General features: G+C 36.6%; 1 protein-coding gene across 4 annotated transcripts in view; it reads right to left on the minus strand.

Annotated features, from left to right (window-relative positions):
- The window catches only part of LOC139115384 (uncharacterized), an 83425-nt gene that overhangs the window by 25117 nt on the left and 42095 nt on the right, over positions 1 to 16213 (minus strand). For all 4 annotated transcript variants that reach the window (XM_070677458.1, XM_070677460.1, XM_070677461.1 and 1 more), the window contains exons 14-18: positions 14449 to 14562; positions 14071 to 14196; positions 7185 to 7310; positions 6700 to 6822; positions 1479 to 1604 (exon numbers count right to left, since the gene is read on the minus strand). In XM_070677458.1, coding sequence (XP_070533559.1) covers positions 1479 to 1604; positions 6700 to 6822; positions 7185 to 7310; positions 14071 to 14196; positions 14449 to 14562 — 615 coding nt within the window. The remainder of the gene's footprint in view (positions 1 to 1478; positions 1605 to 6699; positions 6823 to 7184; positions 7311 to 14070; positions 14197 to 14448; positions 14563 to 16213) is intronic.

Here is a 16213-nt window from a genome sequence, read left to right on the forward strand (position 1 = left end):
ACATCAGCTATATATCTTGTGAAGCTGGAGATCCCATACAACACCGTCCCAAATATTTTTCTTCAGAATTCATTGTTAAATTCAAACTTATTGTTTCTCTAATTTATCTCTAGCAAGGCTGGCATATATTTTGTTTGTGGTTTTCCGATCATGTGATCGTTTGGTAACGTTTCCAGATTTATGCCCTGTTGAATGAGTCAAATGCTTCATTATGTGATGTACTAGTATGTCCATTTACTCTTCGTCTAATATTACAAAAGTCGAATTGTTCAGAACTTTGATGTTCTCAATTTTATGCATAAATCTGTTTGTGTGTATTATGTATTTTTGTAGTTTTTCCACGATTTGTAAAAAGTTGGACTTCAGAGTCCACTTATCGAGCGTCGTATGAACTTTGTGCCTCGTGATCGAGTTTTGTTTATTTTGGCAGGAGGTATAAAAGTGGTGTCTGTATTTACTGTCTAATAGACTAAGATATTTATGTGATAATCGATGTGTTTTCTATCGTGCATTATTTGTAAGGTTGTTTATTTCTGCTGTTGTTCGTTTTGTGCCATCTGCTGTTAATTTTGTCTGGTATCGCCGCTCTTCCAGTTGTTGTTGACATTTCCTTATGTTATCATCAGCATCTAGAGCTGCTGTTCCCCTATATTTATCACATGTTTAATTGCTATCTTCTTATTCTTAGATAGAATTTGCAATGCCTCGCGTTCTGTAAGCATCGTGTGATTTTTCTGGTTTAAAAAGGGGATTTTCACAAGTGTCAGTTACTTAGCTCGCAAACAGTTTTCTAAACTTTATGTTTTCTGTTGTTCTGTGAGGTCCATTTTGATTTCAGTATGAATGGGAGTTTCATGATTTGTTTAAGTCTCATAATATATCAAAGTGTCATTTTTCCAGATGTACATGTTTGCATCTTGTAACACTTGGATTCTGTTGGGCTGATTAGGTGTTTGAATGAATTTTTAAGCCTTTACTAAGCATGCAGTTTTTAATTTTTGTAAGTTTGTGTGTTGATAAGGTTTTTATGAGTGTGATATTGTTTGAACAATGATAAGTTTTAATTTGTTTGTATTTTGGCCTTTGTTATTTTTGATCAAATTATCTTTTGTATCTGCATTTTTATTAGCTTTGTTTTGTATATTGTAGTTTTGCTGTTATATGTGATGACTTCTTGCCTAATGATAAGGTTTTTGCCGCACATACCGGACACGAGTCAAGGGACTTGGAACAGTCAGTCTAACAGTTCGGTAGCTTTACACTGAACATGAATATATATTGCATCCATATATTACATTTCTACCTGTCCCTCAACATTTTTAAATCAAGTTCAAAGATTTGTAAAAGCAGTATATCAGCCTTTGAAACTGATTTGTGATGATTTTACCAGTTGGCGGCACCTGTAGTATTGTGATAGATTGAACATAACACTCGCAAAGATGTAATTATAGACCATGTAAAGATGGAAATTTACTTACCTTCGCAAAGGCTTTCATCGTAGGCATATTCACAGTCAACATAGTCATCACATAGCCAGTCTTCAGGTATGCATTTAGTTCCAAATGAAGCACATGGGGTGGCGTCTGGGTAGTCACATGAATTATCTGCAAATGAAAGAAAAGTTCTGAGTGGTACATAACCTTCAAAAACGACCTTGTCTTTAACTGCTGTAACTGTAATGTTTAGGATACGATGCAATGTTCAACTATTATATATTATTTTCGAGTACATGAATACAATGTATCTTGAGATTTTTATTAATTTGATGAAGGGGACATAACCGTAATTACTACACAATTTTATTCAAAAGTCACTGTAATAAAGGACATGTTCCATTCTATTTAAAAGTCACTGTATACTAATGGTAGTAATAAAAATGACTTCTCTACTAGTTACTTGATATTAATTTTCAGAGATTTCTCCATTCTCACTTTAAATTTAACAAGTCATCATTGATGACACAGTCCCCACTTGTTGATTACAAGTCCTCAGAGATGATAGAGTCCTCAGAGATGATAGAGTCCTGTTCATTAATTGGGTCTGTAATTAAAAATACTGCGATACAAATTGGGCAATGAGTTCCATGGTGATGAAAACGTAAAACCAATCTGGACTGCTGCCCTCATGACAAATGGTCATTAAATGAGTCAACTAATGATAAAAGGATTTTGCCAAACATTTTTGCATCCTATTATAACACTGATAGATTATCACTTGTTCCATATCTCATAAAGTTTGATGCAGTGCTTCTGGACATTCACCCTAAAAACAAAAATTCGATTATGTATACGCAAATTAACAATCAATTTAAACGATTTCACTAAGTGTCATTGAATTATATTACAGCACTGTGAGATCAATATCTATACTCAGTTTCATCAAATTTGATGCGGTATTTCTGGACATATCACTCTAATTAGGAAAATTCATTAAATATGCAAATCGATGTACATATGTATAACATAAGGAGTAATCCTTGTACCAAGATTAAATGAAATCGCTCCAGGCATCTTTGAGAAATTTGCGTGAACGAACGCACGGGCGGACGCACGGACATGACCAAACCTAACCCTCCGGGGGAATAAAAAGTGCTAAAACATAGGAGATAAGATACATGTGCATCCTATTAATCAGTTTACTGCGATGATTTTTATGCTTTTGTGCTGTTAAGTGTTCTCTCAATTACAAATTACATCTGCTGCCCATACTACACTAACCTTCAAAAACATCTTTGTCTTTAACTGCTGTCACTGTAATGTTTAGGATACGTTGCAATGTCCAGTTATTAAATATTATTTTTGAGTACCATGAAAGCATGTAAGAAAGCAAATTGAGCGAAAACAGCAAGCACTCAGATAAGGGGAGAACCATGTGATTTTTTTTGGGGGGGAGACTGTCAGTAAGTGATGCTTGTATTACGTCTCTAGGGCAATTACTTGGCAAGTTCAGATTCTTCATCATTACCCCCTCCCTGACCAATCTGGGCTATGCTGTCATATCGCAACTCTTGGCAAGCTGACATACTCACATTTGCTCTGCCGAGCTCAAACCTGTAATTGCTCATAACCGAAAATCTATTGTATGGTGCAGTGTAGCTTACATTATCCTGTAAGCGTCTGCTGCCGCCACTAGAAAATATTTCGAGAAAATAGCGAGAAATGGACACTTTCTCGCTCTTTGCAAGAATACAGCAAGATTTCATATTTTCTCCGAGTCGCAATCTATCTTCAAGAATCTAAAATTCTCGCTATCTTGCTGCGAGAAATAGAATTCTTGCAATCTATCTTGCTGTGAGAAACAGATTTCTTGCAATCTATCGAGACATAGATTTCCCGCAATTGATATGCAAAACATTTTGTTTCTCAGCTTCCCAGACACAATATCTGGGATAGTATGTAAAAGTCAGGGAAAATGAGATTATTGATCAGAACTCTTGTAATTCAAGGCAGTAACGATAATAGCAATCCGAAGAATAACGTACCGTAAAGGTAAATTCAACTTGGGAGAAAGAGGATTATTTCTATGCAGCTTGATGGCAAACAGAAAACGAGTACAAGCTAAAAGAATTCTAGTTTTCATACCCTGCCCTTGTTTAGCAAAGTAATGGAAAGAAGTTGTTGACAAGCGAATTACCTCTGAAGAACTTCAACATACTATACGTATGGTTTTCGAACGACGCACTACAAAGTTCACTTTGATTAGTTTAGTAAACTATTTGCTACATGAAATTGATAGAATAAATACGGACTTGAATGAAGTTTTCGATACTATAAATCATGAGATTTTATTATAAAAACTTCATGATTATGGTTAGAGGGGCCCTTGCCTACAGCGGGTAAAACGTTATTGAACACATCGTTATCAGTTTTTCCAAACAGAAGGTTGGGAGCCCAGAACTGATCCTAGGATAACTTTATTTGGGTGCTTTATTTTTTACGGATAATTTTCCGAATCGATCTCTATTTTCGATTTCTATTTATTTGCTGATGATTTTAACCCTTTCTTTGCTTATTCTCATCCAGATTGCATTGACATAACCATTGCTTCATCTAACTTGAAAGATTATTAGTTTTGATGTGATTCTACCAAATTAACTAAAACAGGGGCGAGACAAATTTTATTGTTTTCAGAGGGCGTCGGAAGAAATTTAATGTCTTCGGTTCGGTTTACATCCGTAGAGAACAAATCCGAGAAGTTGACATCGCCCCATTTGTGGTATTTTACCTGACGAACATCTTTCTTGGTCTGTCTGAACATTCTAACATCAACAAAGAGATTATTAAGAAGAAGTGCGGGATTCTTTACGGAGTTCGTGATATTTCCCTTGTCATATTCTGTTAGTTTTGTTCGACACATTCATAGTTCAAAATATGAGCTTCGACCTTGGAGTATGGAGAGTTATACCCTTCATGCTTAAACCGTATCTCAGCTGCGTCAAAACAATGTACCAGATACCACATGTCACCTATTTGTTTCATTCAGCTTAATTTTGTCGATGTTTTCAAACTCTATAAACTTTCGCTATGTACTCTATTTGCGGCTTGATTCACCACTTTTGCACCACATTTATTATCAGAGTATAACTTCAATGTCAGGAGTAATAACTATTCAATTAAATTCCTGTCATCAAAACTTACGTCCATCGTTTCCATACCATGCTCTGAGATATTAAGCTAAGTTTGCCATTCTCTTTGCTGGTGCAAGGATTTGGACTGAGATTCCTGTTCACATTGAGTCATTCTTCTCTTTGTGTATCATTTTTGACATACCTTCAGACAACATTTGGTAAATCAGTGTCAAGTTATTAATTTTATAATTACCTATTAACTGTTAAAGATTTGTGATATTCTTCGGAATTCGAAGTGAACTAGACTGTATTTTTTCACTTGCCTGAGCCCTCTTAGTCTTACTTTGATTTTCCTACGAGTTTTTATGACGGAATTCGCGCTAGGATATTTTCCGACTCCCTATTTACCCCTTCCTTCCTTAGTGTTTATTCTTTCTTGTCTTGAAATGTTACATACTATACTCCCTTAAAGGTATACTGTCACCTGTTCCAATCTTGCCACAGTTACCACGGAAAGAGAAAATCTAACCAATCACAAATTTTAAGCTGGTGGCCGCTTTTTAAAATCAGCGCCCTCACATGGGCATTTTGAATACCAAGGAACGCCCCTTTGACCATATATGGGGATATTTAGATTACAGGTGACTGTATACCTTTAATGAAGAGCAAGTAGAACGTTTAACAACAGCCATTCACTGCCCCCAGGCATGGCACATAAGCACACAATATTTCTTATATAATTTACACCAACAGCAATCACTGATTTATGCATTGCATGCTCGATACCAAAATGCCACATCACCACGGGATAAATATTGGCACCATCAACTTCCACGAAATAATCCATGAATATATAAAGCTATATTTTATTTTGTTTTTCGCCGAGCCGGATGAAAATTTAATCTGTAAAAGCAAATACATTTTGTGCAGCTGAAGTTTCACTGCAAAGCTAACAATTTTGTCTATCAAATTAAAAGCCTTCATTGCCACAAGTGGCGGGCGACGCAGAAGCGAGGGACGGGTCACTTTTGAGGTTACTTTTCCGGAAACATTCTTAGGAAAGGTCACCTTTAAAAACCTGACCGGAAGCCTGAAAAACCGTACATTACATTTGCTAAGCCTGCACAACCAATCTAAAGCTTTCAGGGGAGTAAAATACAAAAAAATAACATTTTGATCATGTAAAGGCTTGATAATACTTTCGTTAACTGAGTTTGTTAAACCCTGTCACTCCCTTCGTGGATAAAGTGTTTGTCAAGAATAACTTTGACCATACGTATGTCCATATTGCCATATGTATAAACAGAAATGCAGGGGACAGAAATAAATGCTGATAATCATGGCACTTAACGAGTGGACTCGACAATTGGCAGTGCTTACATGTCAACTTGTTCTTAACATAACATTAGTGTATCGCTTGAGACATGAAATCTATATATGTCTGTCCACCTCTTATCCCACTCTGTGCACTAAATGACTATATTTATGCCCGTTAACAATATCTTTTCTTCGACCAGGAATAATCTTGTCCCTAAGAGAAATAATGCACTAGAAACATGGGAACTGGTATGTGAGATCTCTAGGTGCTTTGACTATTTTGATTCCTTGTGCATTGTAGGAATCACGCTAGCAGTTAAACGATTCAATATCATTTTGAATAAATCTACAAACTTTAACGGTTTACACATTACAATCGTATTTCAAATGTAGTTTCGTATGGCAAATTTCCTTTGATGTGAATGGGATAGCTACAGTAGTTTCTCATGACGTACGCTTGGCCTGCAAACTGCCTCAAAGTTAAGAAGATCAACAAAAGAGATGCACTTAGATATTACATGATTAATAACGAAAACGTTAGATGTAGTTCACAATATGACGGATAGAAAAATATTAAAAAATAATGAATGAAAATCATAATAAGCTATTTCTTCGATGTGGCAAAGAATTTAGTATTCAGAAGGTTGGGCTGAAAGATTTAGTCATGTATAGGTGCTCTGCCATCTGGGACCCTAGAACTGGTGGAGTACCCATGCACGACTGTCCATTTCAGTTTCTAAAAATGAGCGGTTGTTCTGACAGAAAAACAGATCTGCGTTAGGGTAAGAAACTGAAAATGATAGAAGCCAACCTACCTGTAAAACACGCATCTTCCTCATCCTCTCCTGAGTCACAGTCTTCTACTCCGTCACACATCCACTCAACAATAATACAGGTACCATCACTGCACTGATATTGATGTTGAAATGGGCATCCACCTTCAAGAAAAAAATGTGACTTTGAATGTTGACCGGTTGCTTGCGTTTAAGATGCAAATGCTTCTTCAGCGGAAATCTCTGCATGTATTTAAACATATTTAGGTACATCCTTGTTTTCTGGAGCCCCAGTAACGATAATATTACAAAAAAATGTACAGTATTGTCCCCTCATTTCGTAAAAGGGATGCACTCCTTCCAATATTTAAAAAACTACAGCTGAACTCCCTGACACAGTCTATATTTATTTTTTTATAGTGCTTCTCAAATTCTGAATAACTGCGTAAAATAGGAATAGATTCTTATATTTTAATTTATTTCCGGCAAGCCCTTATTTGTGTCAACATAAGGTAGCGTTGTCTCACCAGAACAATGTAGCTCATCTTCTCCATCTGAGCATTCCATATATCCATCACATACGAAAAGGGATGGATGAAAACAACCCGTGCTGCCGCAATAATATTCATAGTCTCTGCAGAAATCTCTATGATCTTTGTTATCACACGAAATAAGAATGTTAAAAAATATGCAGTTAGTAATATCACTCTTCAGTTTGCGTTAAAAAAAGATTAATGCAGTCATCGAAATTACCATTAAAGGTCACTCGGTCACTTCTTAATGCCAGCCAGTTGGCATTTTCACATCAGCTATAATTACAAATTTACACATTTAATGAATATTTTCCAATTTGGCACGTTTAAATGGAAGGACTGGATCGGAGTGGGTGAACTTAACATGGATGCTATAGTGAAAGGATGATAGTAGAATTAATGTTTTGCATTTCTACGTCAGAGGTGATTTGAAAATTTAATGAACTCTTATCGATGAGGGTCAAAGAACTGACAGGACATGACCAAAGTGGATAAAACTTACTCAATATATTGACTTTACAGTTATATAGTAGAATTGAAAGACATTTAAAGCGGGGGTCAAGAATTACAGAATTTACTGCGCCTTATCAAACACGGGTCAGTTTTAATGTTGCATTTGTTTTGTCGCTGTCCACGCAAATTTATTCCAACCGTTTAGTACTTTTGGTTTACGTGAATGACAACCCATACAGTTTACGCACTGTCGTGATCTCATCGGAAGCAGGAGAGCAGACAGGTGAAAAAATAAACCTTTCAAAAACTATGCAGAAAAGCATTGTATCAGAATAAAAGGTATGTTACGGACGTGACAAAATAGGGATGGAATAAGAAGCTAACTGTAAAAAAATGAAATGAGAAAGCCATCTGTTCATGCCATTTTCATTGACATGGTTCAGGAATGGCGAGATAAAAAATAAACAGTTAAAATATATTCAGCAAAAATTAAGTAGAGCAAAGGACAGAATATGTTGCGAGTGGGTATCTGTACTGAATCTTCAGGCCTAGAAATATTCTTATGATCTCATCGAAAAAAAATCTTACCACTTTTCATGTTCTGGTGCTGGTAAGATAAAAAATACAGATACCGAGACCACAAAAACATAGGCCAAATTTGATATAGCATAAATTCTCAATTTTACTTGTTACCAAGCAGAATTGCAATCATCACACACAGGATGGCGTGGTACAGCAATGAATTACAAATTACTACAGTAACTCAGGATATGATATTCAGTATTATGATGTCCCTTGACAAAGAATCTACCTCACATTCGATAGGGCCTCCAGATCCAATACGTGAGCATCAGAAGAAGCAAATATCATTAATGTTGAGTATCTGTCATTATATCATATCAGTATATTGATGGTGCTAATACAGCGATCTGATTGGTCGTGACGCGAAAACATCAGTGGTATATTGGCGATATACCACGGCTGACACACGCGCGAGCTCTCAGCTTGCAATCATCACACACAGGATGGCGTGGTACAGCAAACGCCCTCTTGGAAAATAAGCAAAATTCTTTTTGGGCTGCTGTTGCCAGTGTGAATAGTAAAAAGGTCCCTTTGGCGACTTGTGTAAATAATGCAAAGGGTGATCAGAATATTGCTAATATGTGGGGTAGTCACTTTCACGAACTCATGAATTCTGTGAATAATGTGAAGCACACACTGTAAAAAATAGCGGACGCTAGACGCGTCTTTACGCGTTCAAAATGTACATGTCGGTGTTCAAATTTGAACGGCTAGTATTCATATTGTTAACACTAGTGTTCATAATATTAACAATGATGTTCTAAACCTGAACACTATGTGTTAACAACGATCTCCTTCAAGTGTTCAAAAACACAGCATCACAGAAATTTTACAATACTGTGAAACAATTAACAGTCTTTTGTGTTTTCTTCTTTACAATGGCTATATTAAATTTACTATTGCTTCACTGTCCGGCAAAAGTACACGGATTTTGGTGTAACGAATTTCACACTAAGTGAAAAATATTTCCGGCCTACAATTGCTGAAAGCATGTTTTTTCTAAAAAAGGAAGTATACAAAATAATTTTACACGTTTATTACGGGTTGAAAGTTTAAAAATTAGAAAGAAAATCAGAAAACCACCATGAACGTTTTAATTTTAACATCGGCGTGCAAGGGGCGTTCTACTTCTTAACACTTAGTGTTCAAGTTTGGTGTCTTTTCCTATCCCATGATGCATCAAAACGGAAGTTGCGACATTTTTCTTGTAAGCGCACCCTGAAGTCGTGATCGTGCGGAAGCAAGACCAGAAAGGGTAAGTTTCCTCTCCAAAATAGTAAAAGGTATTCGATTTTTGAAGCATCTATATTATCGTCCTTTGAAATTAATTGTATTGTACCTTTAAATAGCTTAACTACGTGAAAAAACCTTTTTTCTTTCAGTGGCTGCTATACCAACAACTAGCTGTGAATACGCAGTGGTACTTTTGGCCATGGCGTATCGATCGATCTCACTCGGGTCAAGGGTCATCACAATACAACTGTAGTGATAACCCTTGACCTGAGCGCGATCGATACGCCTTGCATAGTACCGCTGCGTAATCACAGCTAACATATGTCTTTTAGTAAACACAATCGCATGTAAAACATCAGTTTAACATCGTAGAATATACAATGTATTGTTTCAGCATATGAGAGTTTGGCTTTTTAATTTTAATCAATTGATCACAAGAAGCAGCAAATATTTTGTAACAGTTTTGAAGAGAGGCACAAATGAAAGTCTCCACTTTTCCTTATGATAATCAGCCCCTTGTCTTTCATTTAAAGTTTCATCTCGCCATATTACCTATTGTTGCATTTTTCAGGATGTAAAAAGTTGGATTTAACTGAAAATCGAAGAGTTGTTATAGAAGCTGGTGGTACAGATGAGTGTACAGGTAGCTGTATGGAAACAAGCTTGAGAAACTCAGCTCATCTCTAATGTAGATTTAAACTTCCAAGGGTCAGTAACTGACTTTTGATAAATTTCTGTATTTTTGTTCTGAATTAATCAAAGCTTTGGTAGCATGCTATGATCAACTAAATGTTGCTGGGGAATGAGCTTTCACAGACGTGTAGTCTCCCTTATTTAAATTAAAGCTGAAACAAAGCGACAGACCATTCAGAGTAAAAATGTCCACTCTGAATTACTGATTTTTCTGAAATTTTCACTCTGAATTTTCTGTCACTTTCTGCTTCAATTTTTCATCCCCCCCCCCTGCATCTGATGAAGGAGACTTCACGTACTTTGAAAGCTTATGCCCTTGTAACATTTAGTTGATCATAGCCTGCTACCAAACCGTAAATTATTTTGTATTGTAGCTCAACACGTCTCTTGTACTTAGCAACTGGTTTTTAGCTTTGCTGTCAGCTAAATAGGTGGATGTGTAGCATTGTCCTCAAATTTGTACTTCCAAAGGTTTTTCTTCAAAACAGCCTGTGCGAATCCTTAAATATTTGGATTACAGGTCCCAAGGGATTACCCTAATCAGATATGTTCAAATTATGATGAAATATGCAAATTTATATTTTTGAGGCTAATTTTGCTATTTTTTGGAAAAAATCTTCTTCTCTTTTACTGACGTCTTCAATATTTTGTAAACATGTCCCTAAAAATGACCATCGTCAAATTTGTGCTAGTTGTGATGAAATATTCAAATTTTTATATTTCATGGCAATTTTGTCATTTTTGGTCAAACAATCTTTAAAAATCTTTTTCAAAACTGCTAATCGAACAGCTTTGATATTTAGGACATAGATCTCTCTACTGGTAGTCTTTTTCAGATTGTTAAAATTATGCAGAAATTTGCAACTTTGTGTTTTTTGGCATTAAAGACATTTCAGACATTTTTAAGACTGTACATTGGGAATTACCAAAATGTGATATATTCAAGTTATGATGAAATGTTCATTTTTTCATTTTAAGGGTGATTTTTACCATTTTTTAATAAAACAAAATTGTATAAAAATTAATACCAGGGTACACCAGAATTGAAAGGTTTTTACGAATATGGTTTAAATTTCTGAGAGGTATATTTTTGAAATGTCACCCATGTATTTCAGGGTTTATTCAAAGATATTACAAACAAACTAACCTTTTTTTTATGAAGGACTTTGTTGGACAAGGAAATAGGTTTTACCCTGCCAAGGACCCACTTTCCCCACTTTCTGCATGTTGTGTGTTACTGTGACACTTTGACAACTTGACATGCTGTGTTACTTTAGTGTGGACAACTATATGCCATGTGCACCAGAGAAGCCTTGACTAACTTCTTTTTTCTTCAAAATTTACTATTGTCCATATAGGAGGAAATGTCTTTAAGAAACCATCTTACAAAAATGGAGTATGCATTTCATACATATACGTCTTTTCAAGACAAGAAGTATGCCAAGTTTTGATGATTTTTGTACGTTTTAAACAAGTATGAACATAAAACGTAATCCACAATATGGTGATTTTTATTGCTTATGTTTTTGATAGGAAGGTGTTAACACTGTTGGTTTTTTCCTCTGACAAACTTTACATACAAAGTTGCAATGTTTATTTACCCATTTTACAGTAAATTATTGTATTTTACTCTAGAAATGTTTCGTGTATTTTTAGAATAAAATAATTTTACAGGAAATCAATGGTCTGTAATGTTATTTCAAGGCTTGAACATACCGTGAACGCCCAAAATTAAAGGTGTTCAACAAGCGCGCATCATGTGTTCTAGCCTTTAACACACTTATCGTTGAACGGCGTTCATGCGTTCAAAAAGTGTTACAGCCCTTTGAACGCGTAAAAGCGTTCAATTTTTTGAACACATTTCCTGTGCAACGTGTGTTCAGATATGGAACACCATGGTGTTCAATATCATGTCTGATGAACACGTAGCGTTCAAAATCTGCACACGTGTGTTCAAAAATTGAACGTTGGTTGAACACGTAGTGTTAAATTTCTGAACGTCTGGAGGCGTTCAAAAAGTGTTACAAAAAGGCGTTTAATTGGTGTTCTATCCTTGAACACTTAACTTTACAGTGCAGGATGTATGTACAAAATTCACTAGACTTGATCCCCTATGCTGAAGAGATGTATATAAATGTCGATGAAATTCGTAATATCATCAGTAAGCTAGTCATGGGAAAATCACCGGGCAGTGATGGTATTGGGGTAGAACATTTGCGTTATGCTAGCAGTAAATTGATTATCCATCTTGCAATGTGTTTCTCTTCAATGTTAATACATGGCTTTGTTCCCGAAAATCTCACCAATGTGATTCTTGTTCCCTTGGTGAAGGACAAAACGGCTGATTTGTCGAGCAAGAGCAATTATCGACCAATTGCACTGACCAGTGTCTTGTCTAAAATCTTGGAGCGTGTTCTGTTAAATCGTTGCGCAACACAACTTGAAACTTCTGAATACCAGTTCGGTTTCAAAAGGAAGCACAGTACTGATATGTGTGTTTTCCTCCTAAAAGAAACTATCAGGTATTATAAGAAGAATGGAAGTTCAGTGTATGTATGTTTCCTTGATGCCGAAAAAGCTTTCGACAAGGTTAACCATTTCACTCTATTGAAGAAGTTAATTGAGAGGCATGTTTCTCTTTACATTGTTCGTATTCTTAAATTTTGGTTTATTTCCCAAACATTTTGTGTTCGTTGGGGAAAAGCAATTTCTTCCACTTTTACTGTGTCAAACGGAGTGCGTCAAGGTGGCATCATGTCTCCCATACTTTTAATGTATACCTGTGGGATCGGTTGTGAAATAGGTGGTACAATGTTGAATAATTTATCGTATGCAGATGATATGTGCTTAGCAGCGCCTTCTATCAAGGGTCTAAGAAAACTACTCAAAATTTGCCAGAATTTTGCTGAAGAGAATGATATTGTATATAACGTTTTAAAAACAAAATGTATGTGTTTTAAATCTCGAAACAAATGCAGAATTATTCCACCAATTACCCTTAGGGGTTATAGTATTGATTTTGTGTCAAAATTTGTGTATCTTGGTCATGTTTTTACATTAGACTTAAAGGATGATGATGATATCGCCTCCCAACGTAGGGCATTATGTGGTAGAGCAAACTTACTTCTGAGAAAGTTTCGTAATTGCTGTTTGAGTGTTAAGTTACGACTTTTTAATACTTTTTGTAATAACATCTATTGTGCTCAACTTTGGTGTGATTTTAATGTTTCGTCCATTCGTAGCCTGCATGTTTGTCACAATAATGCTTTGCGCAGGTTTTTAGACTTATCGCGAAATGCTAGTATCTCAGCTGCTTTGTTGAAAATCGTGTAAATAATTTTCCAGTCTTTAGAAGAAGACTTGTGTACAGTCTTGTCCGGAGACTGCAATGTACCGACAACAGTCTTCTAAGAGTTTTACTTTTGTCAGACTGTAGGTATTCTGGATTGCAATCTTATTGGAGACAGCTTCTGTATCGTTAGTCTTAGAATTGCTTTTTATTGTCTCTCAGGGTTCCTGTTTTTTAATGTGTGTTTGTAATCTGTCTGTACTTTCTTGTAGTTTGGTGTTGTGCTTTTTTGGTGTACTGTGTAGCTTTTTTTTATTCTATGGACGGTCCTTGTACCTGTCTGAAATAAAGTTTAATAATAATAATAATAATAATAATTGAGCAAAACTCCGTTTATGACGTTCAACAACAGAATTTCAATACACTGCTATGATATAATAGCAATAAATCACACCCAGCGACGGTATACCACTCGATTTTGACCACTTAACTTAATATATGCACTCGCTATCGCTCGTGCATATATGTCGTGAACTGGTCAAAATATCGTGGTATACGATCGCTGGGTATGCTTTATTGCTTAAATAGAACGCAGTATTTGATATCAACGAATTAATATCAGCCACTTACTAGCAGTGCAGAACATTTCGTCAAATGGAGTATCGTCACAGTCTGGTACCGAATCACAGATTTGATCTGGAAGCAGGCATGTTTTAGAGTTCACACAGACCAACCCTGTACTGTATTCACAAGAGCCTAGATTAGAGGAAGGAAAGGGAATGAGTCGTCGATTTCTCGAAGTTAAGCATGTGAACACTCTTTAGCAAAGTTTAGACAATGTACTTTTAGAGAGGAAAAATACTGTGGCATATACTTACAGATTCTCGAGATAAGGGGACGAGCACATGTAACGGCCGGCAGGGCAGAGGAGCCGGAAGAGAAAATCGACGGTGCGTCATTCAGGAACGCCTATTGTATAGACCGATAAGGCTATGGCAATGCACTCACCTGGGCAATATGCAGGGTTCTCATCAGATTCATCAATACAGTCTTCCCACCCATCGCATAAAAATAGATAAGGAAAGCAACTTAATCCGTCGTCGCATCGATACTCTGAGCAGGCTTATTTTTGAAAATGTAAAAAAGAGATAATGCAGGTATTGATTTTATTATCTTGGTATTTTGCAAACAATTGTCTTATCTGTATTTAATAAGATAATATAACATTGGTAAGCAGGCTAATATGCATTACAATACAGGGGTACAGAATATGCTCCTACTAGTCCTAGCTTGGCTCCAGGATGTGTATAAAAATTACTACGTGACTTTTATGCTTCCTGTGAACAGCGGAGTTTGGTTACAGATGACTGTACGAGATTCGGAAAGCAGGGCGAAAAGTGACATGCATTGTAATTGAAATGTTATAAAGTCAAGACCGTCCTATGCACAAATCCTAGTATTATTCCGATTATATATGATTCATGGCTATTGTTTTGTTTTAACTCCCAAGGTTTGATCTACAGTTATCAAATGACACCCCCTTACGGTGGTGACAGATATAGAAAAGGCACGCACGCGCATACAACTTCAGCGAGAAAGAGTGGTTTCTCTGACCATGATTTCGGTGAAAATGTTAAGCTGAGGAACGTTCTACAGACCACACACACTGAACAAGGAAAAGATGCTCCAATCAGTTTACTTGTTTAATAAATGTGAGTTAAAGCATAATGAAAACCTACGAAAATTGTTCCAAAGTTAAAGAAGATGGGATGTAGAGTCAATCACGCAATCTTATCTCACAAATTACGTGAAAACGCTTTGAACAGAGTAGCGGCTCTTGTCGTCCGGTTCAATGCAGATGACATACCGAGGCGATAAATTTTAGAGCGACACCTACACGTGAGTTCGACTGAATAAATAAATACCGTGTGGTCGTCAGAAAAGCGATACAGAAGGCTGAAAACATCTTGTAATTCGACAAACGACGATAAATTTCCTTCATCACATGAAAAAAAATTCCGCAAATTGTCGATCGCAATCAGAATCGAACCCGCAGCGTATGGCTGTAGCGAAGACGTCAATCAAATGTCCGCTGCAGCCTGAACTCTGCAGCGTCGTGGATGCATTATCGATATTCGACCACAGAATAGAGTTTTCGTCAAGTGACAAATGTTGAAAGGTACCCATGCGCGGGACATGTGTCACAAACATTAAAGCCCTAATCAGACTCATCAAAACAGTCTTCCCACCGGTACCATCGCATAAGTATTCACAAGGCAAGCAACGTAATCCGTTGTAGCATCGATACCCCAAGCAGGCTTGTTTTTGAAAATGTAAAAAACAGAAGTAACGCAGATATTAAGCTTTATTGGTATTTTTTAAACAATTATCTTATCCTGTCTCTATTTAACAGGTAAGTATAACATTGGCGACCGGAATCGCGATGACGAAGTGACACCTTGTACCAGCGTAGACCGGTCGACAGCAGTGTTGTGGCCACAAGTACATGTATGTAATGAGGTGATCTCGGAGCTACGGAACAGAACCTTTCACAGGCTCGCCGAGATAGCAAGCTTGTGATATTTTTAATGCCACGACACACCCAGGAATGAGAACTACTGTTTCGATCTTGCCATTGCATTTTCTCTACAAAATCATTTTAAAAACAACATTGATTATTGTGGTTGTCCGCTGCTGACGCGGTGAAACCTCGCTACCCGCCGATGGGCGACTTGCTTTGGCGTCGGGACAGCGCGAGACAATTATTGACAAG

Source organism: Ptychodera flava, chromosome 17 (genome assembly GCF_041260155.1).
Source record: "Ptychodera flava strain L36383 chromosome 17, AS_Pfla_20210202, whole genome shotgun sequence".
NCBI lineage: Eukaryota > Metazoa > Hemichordata > Enteropneusta > Ptychoderidae > Ptychodera > Ptychodera flava.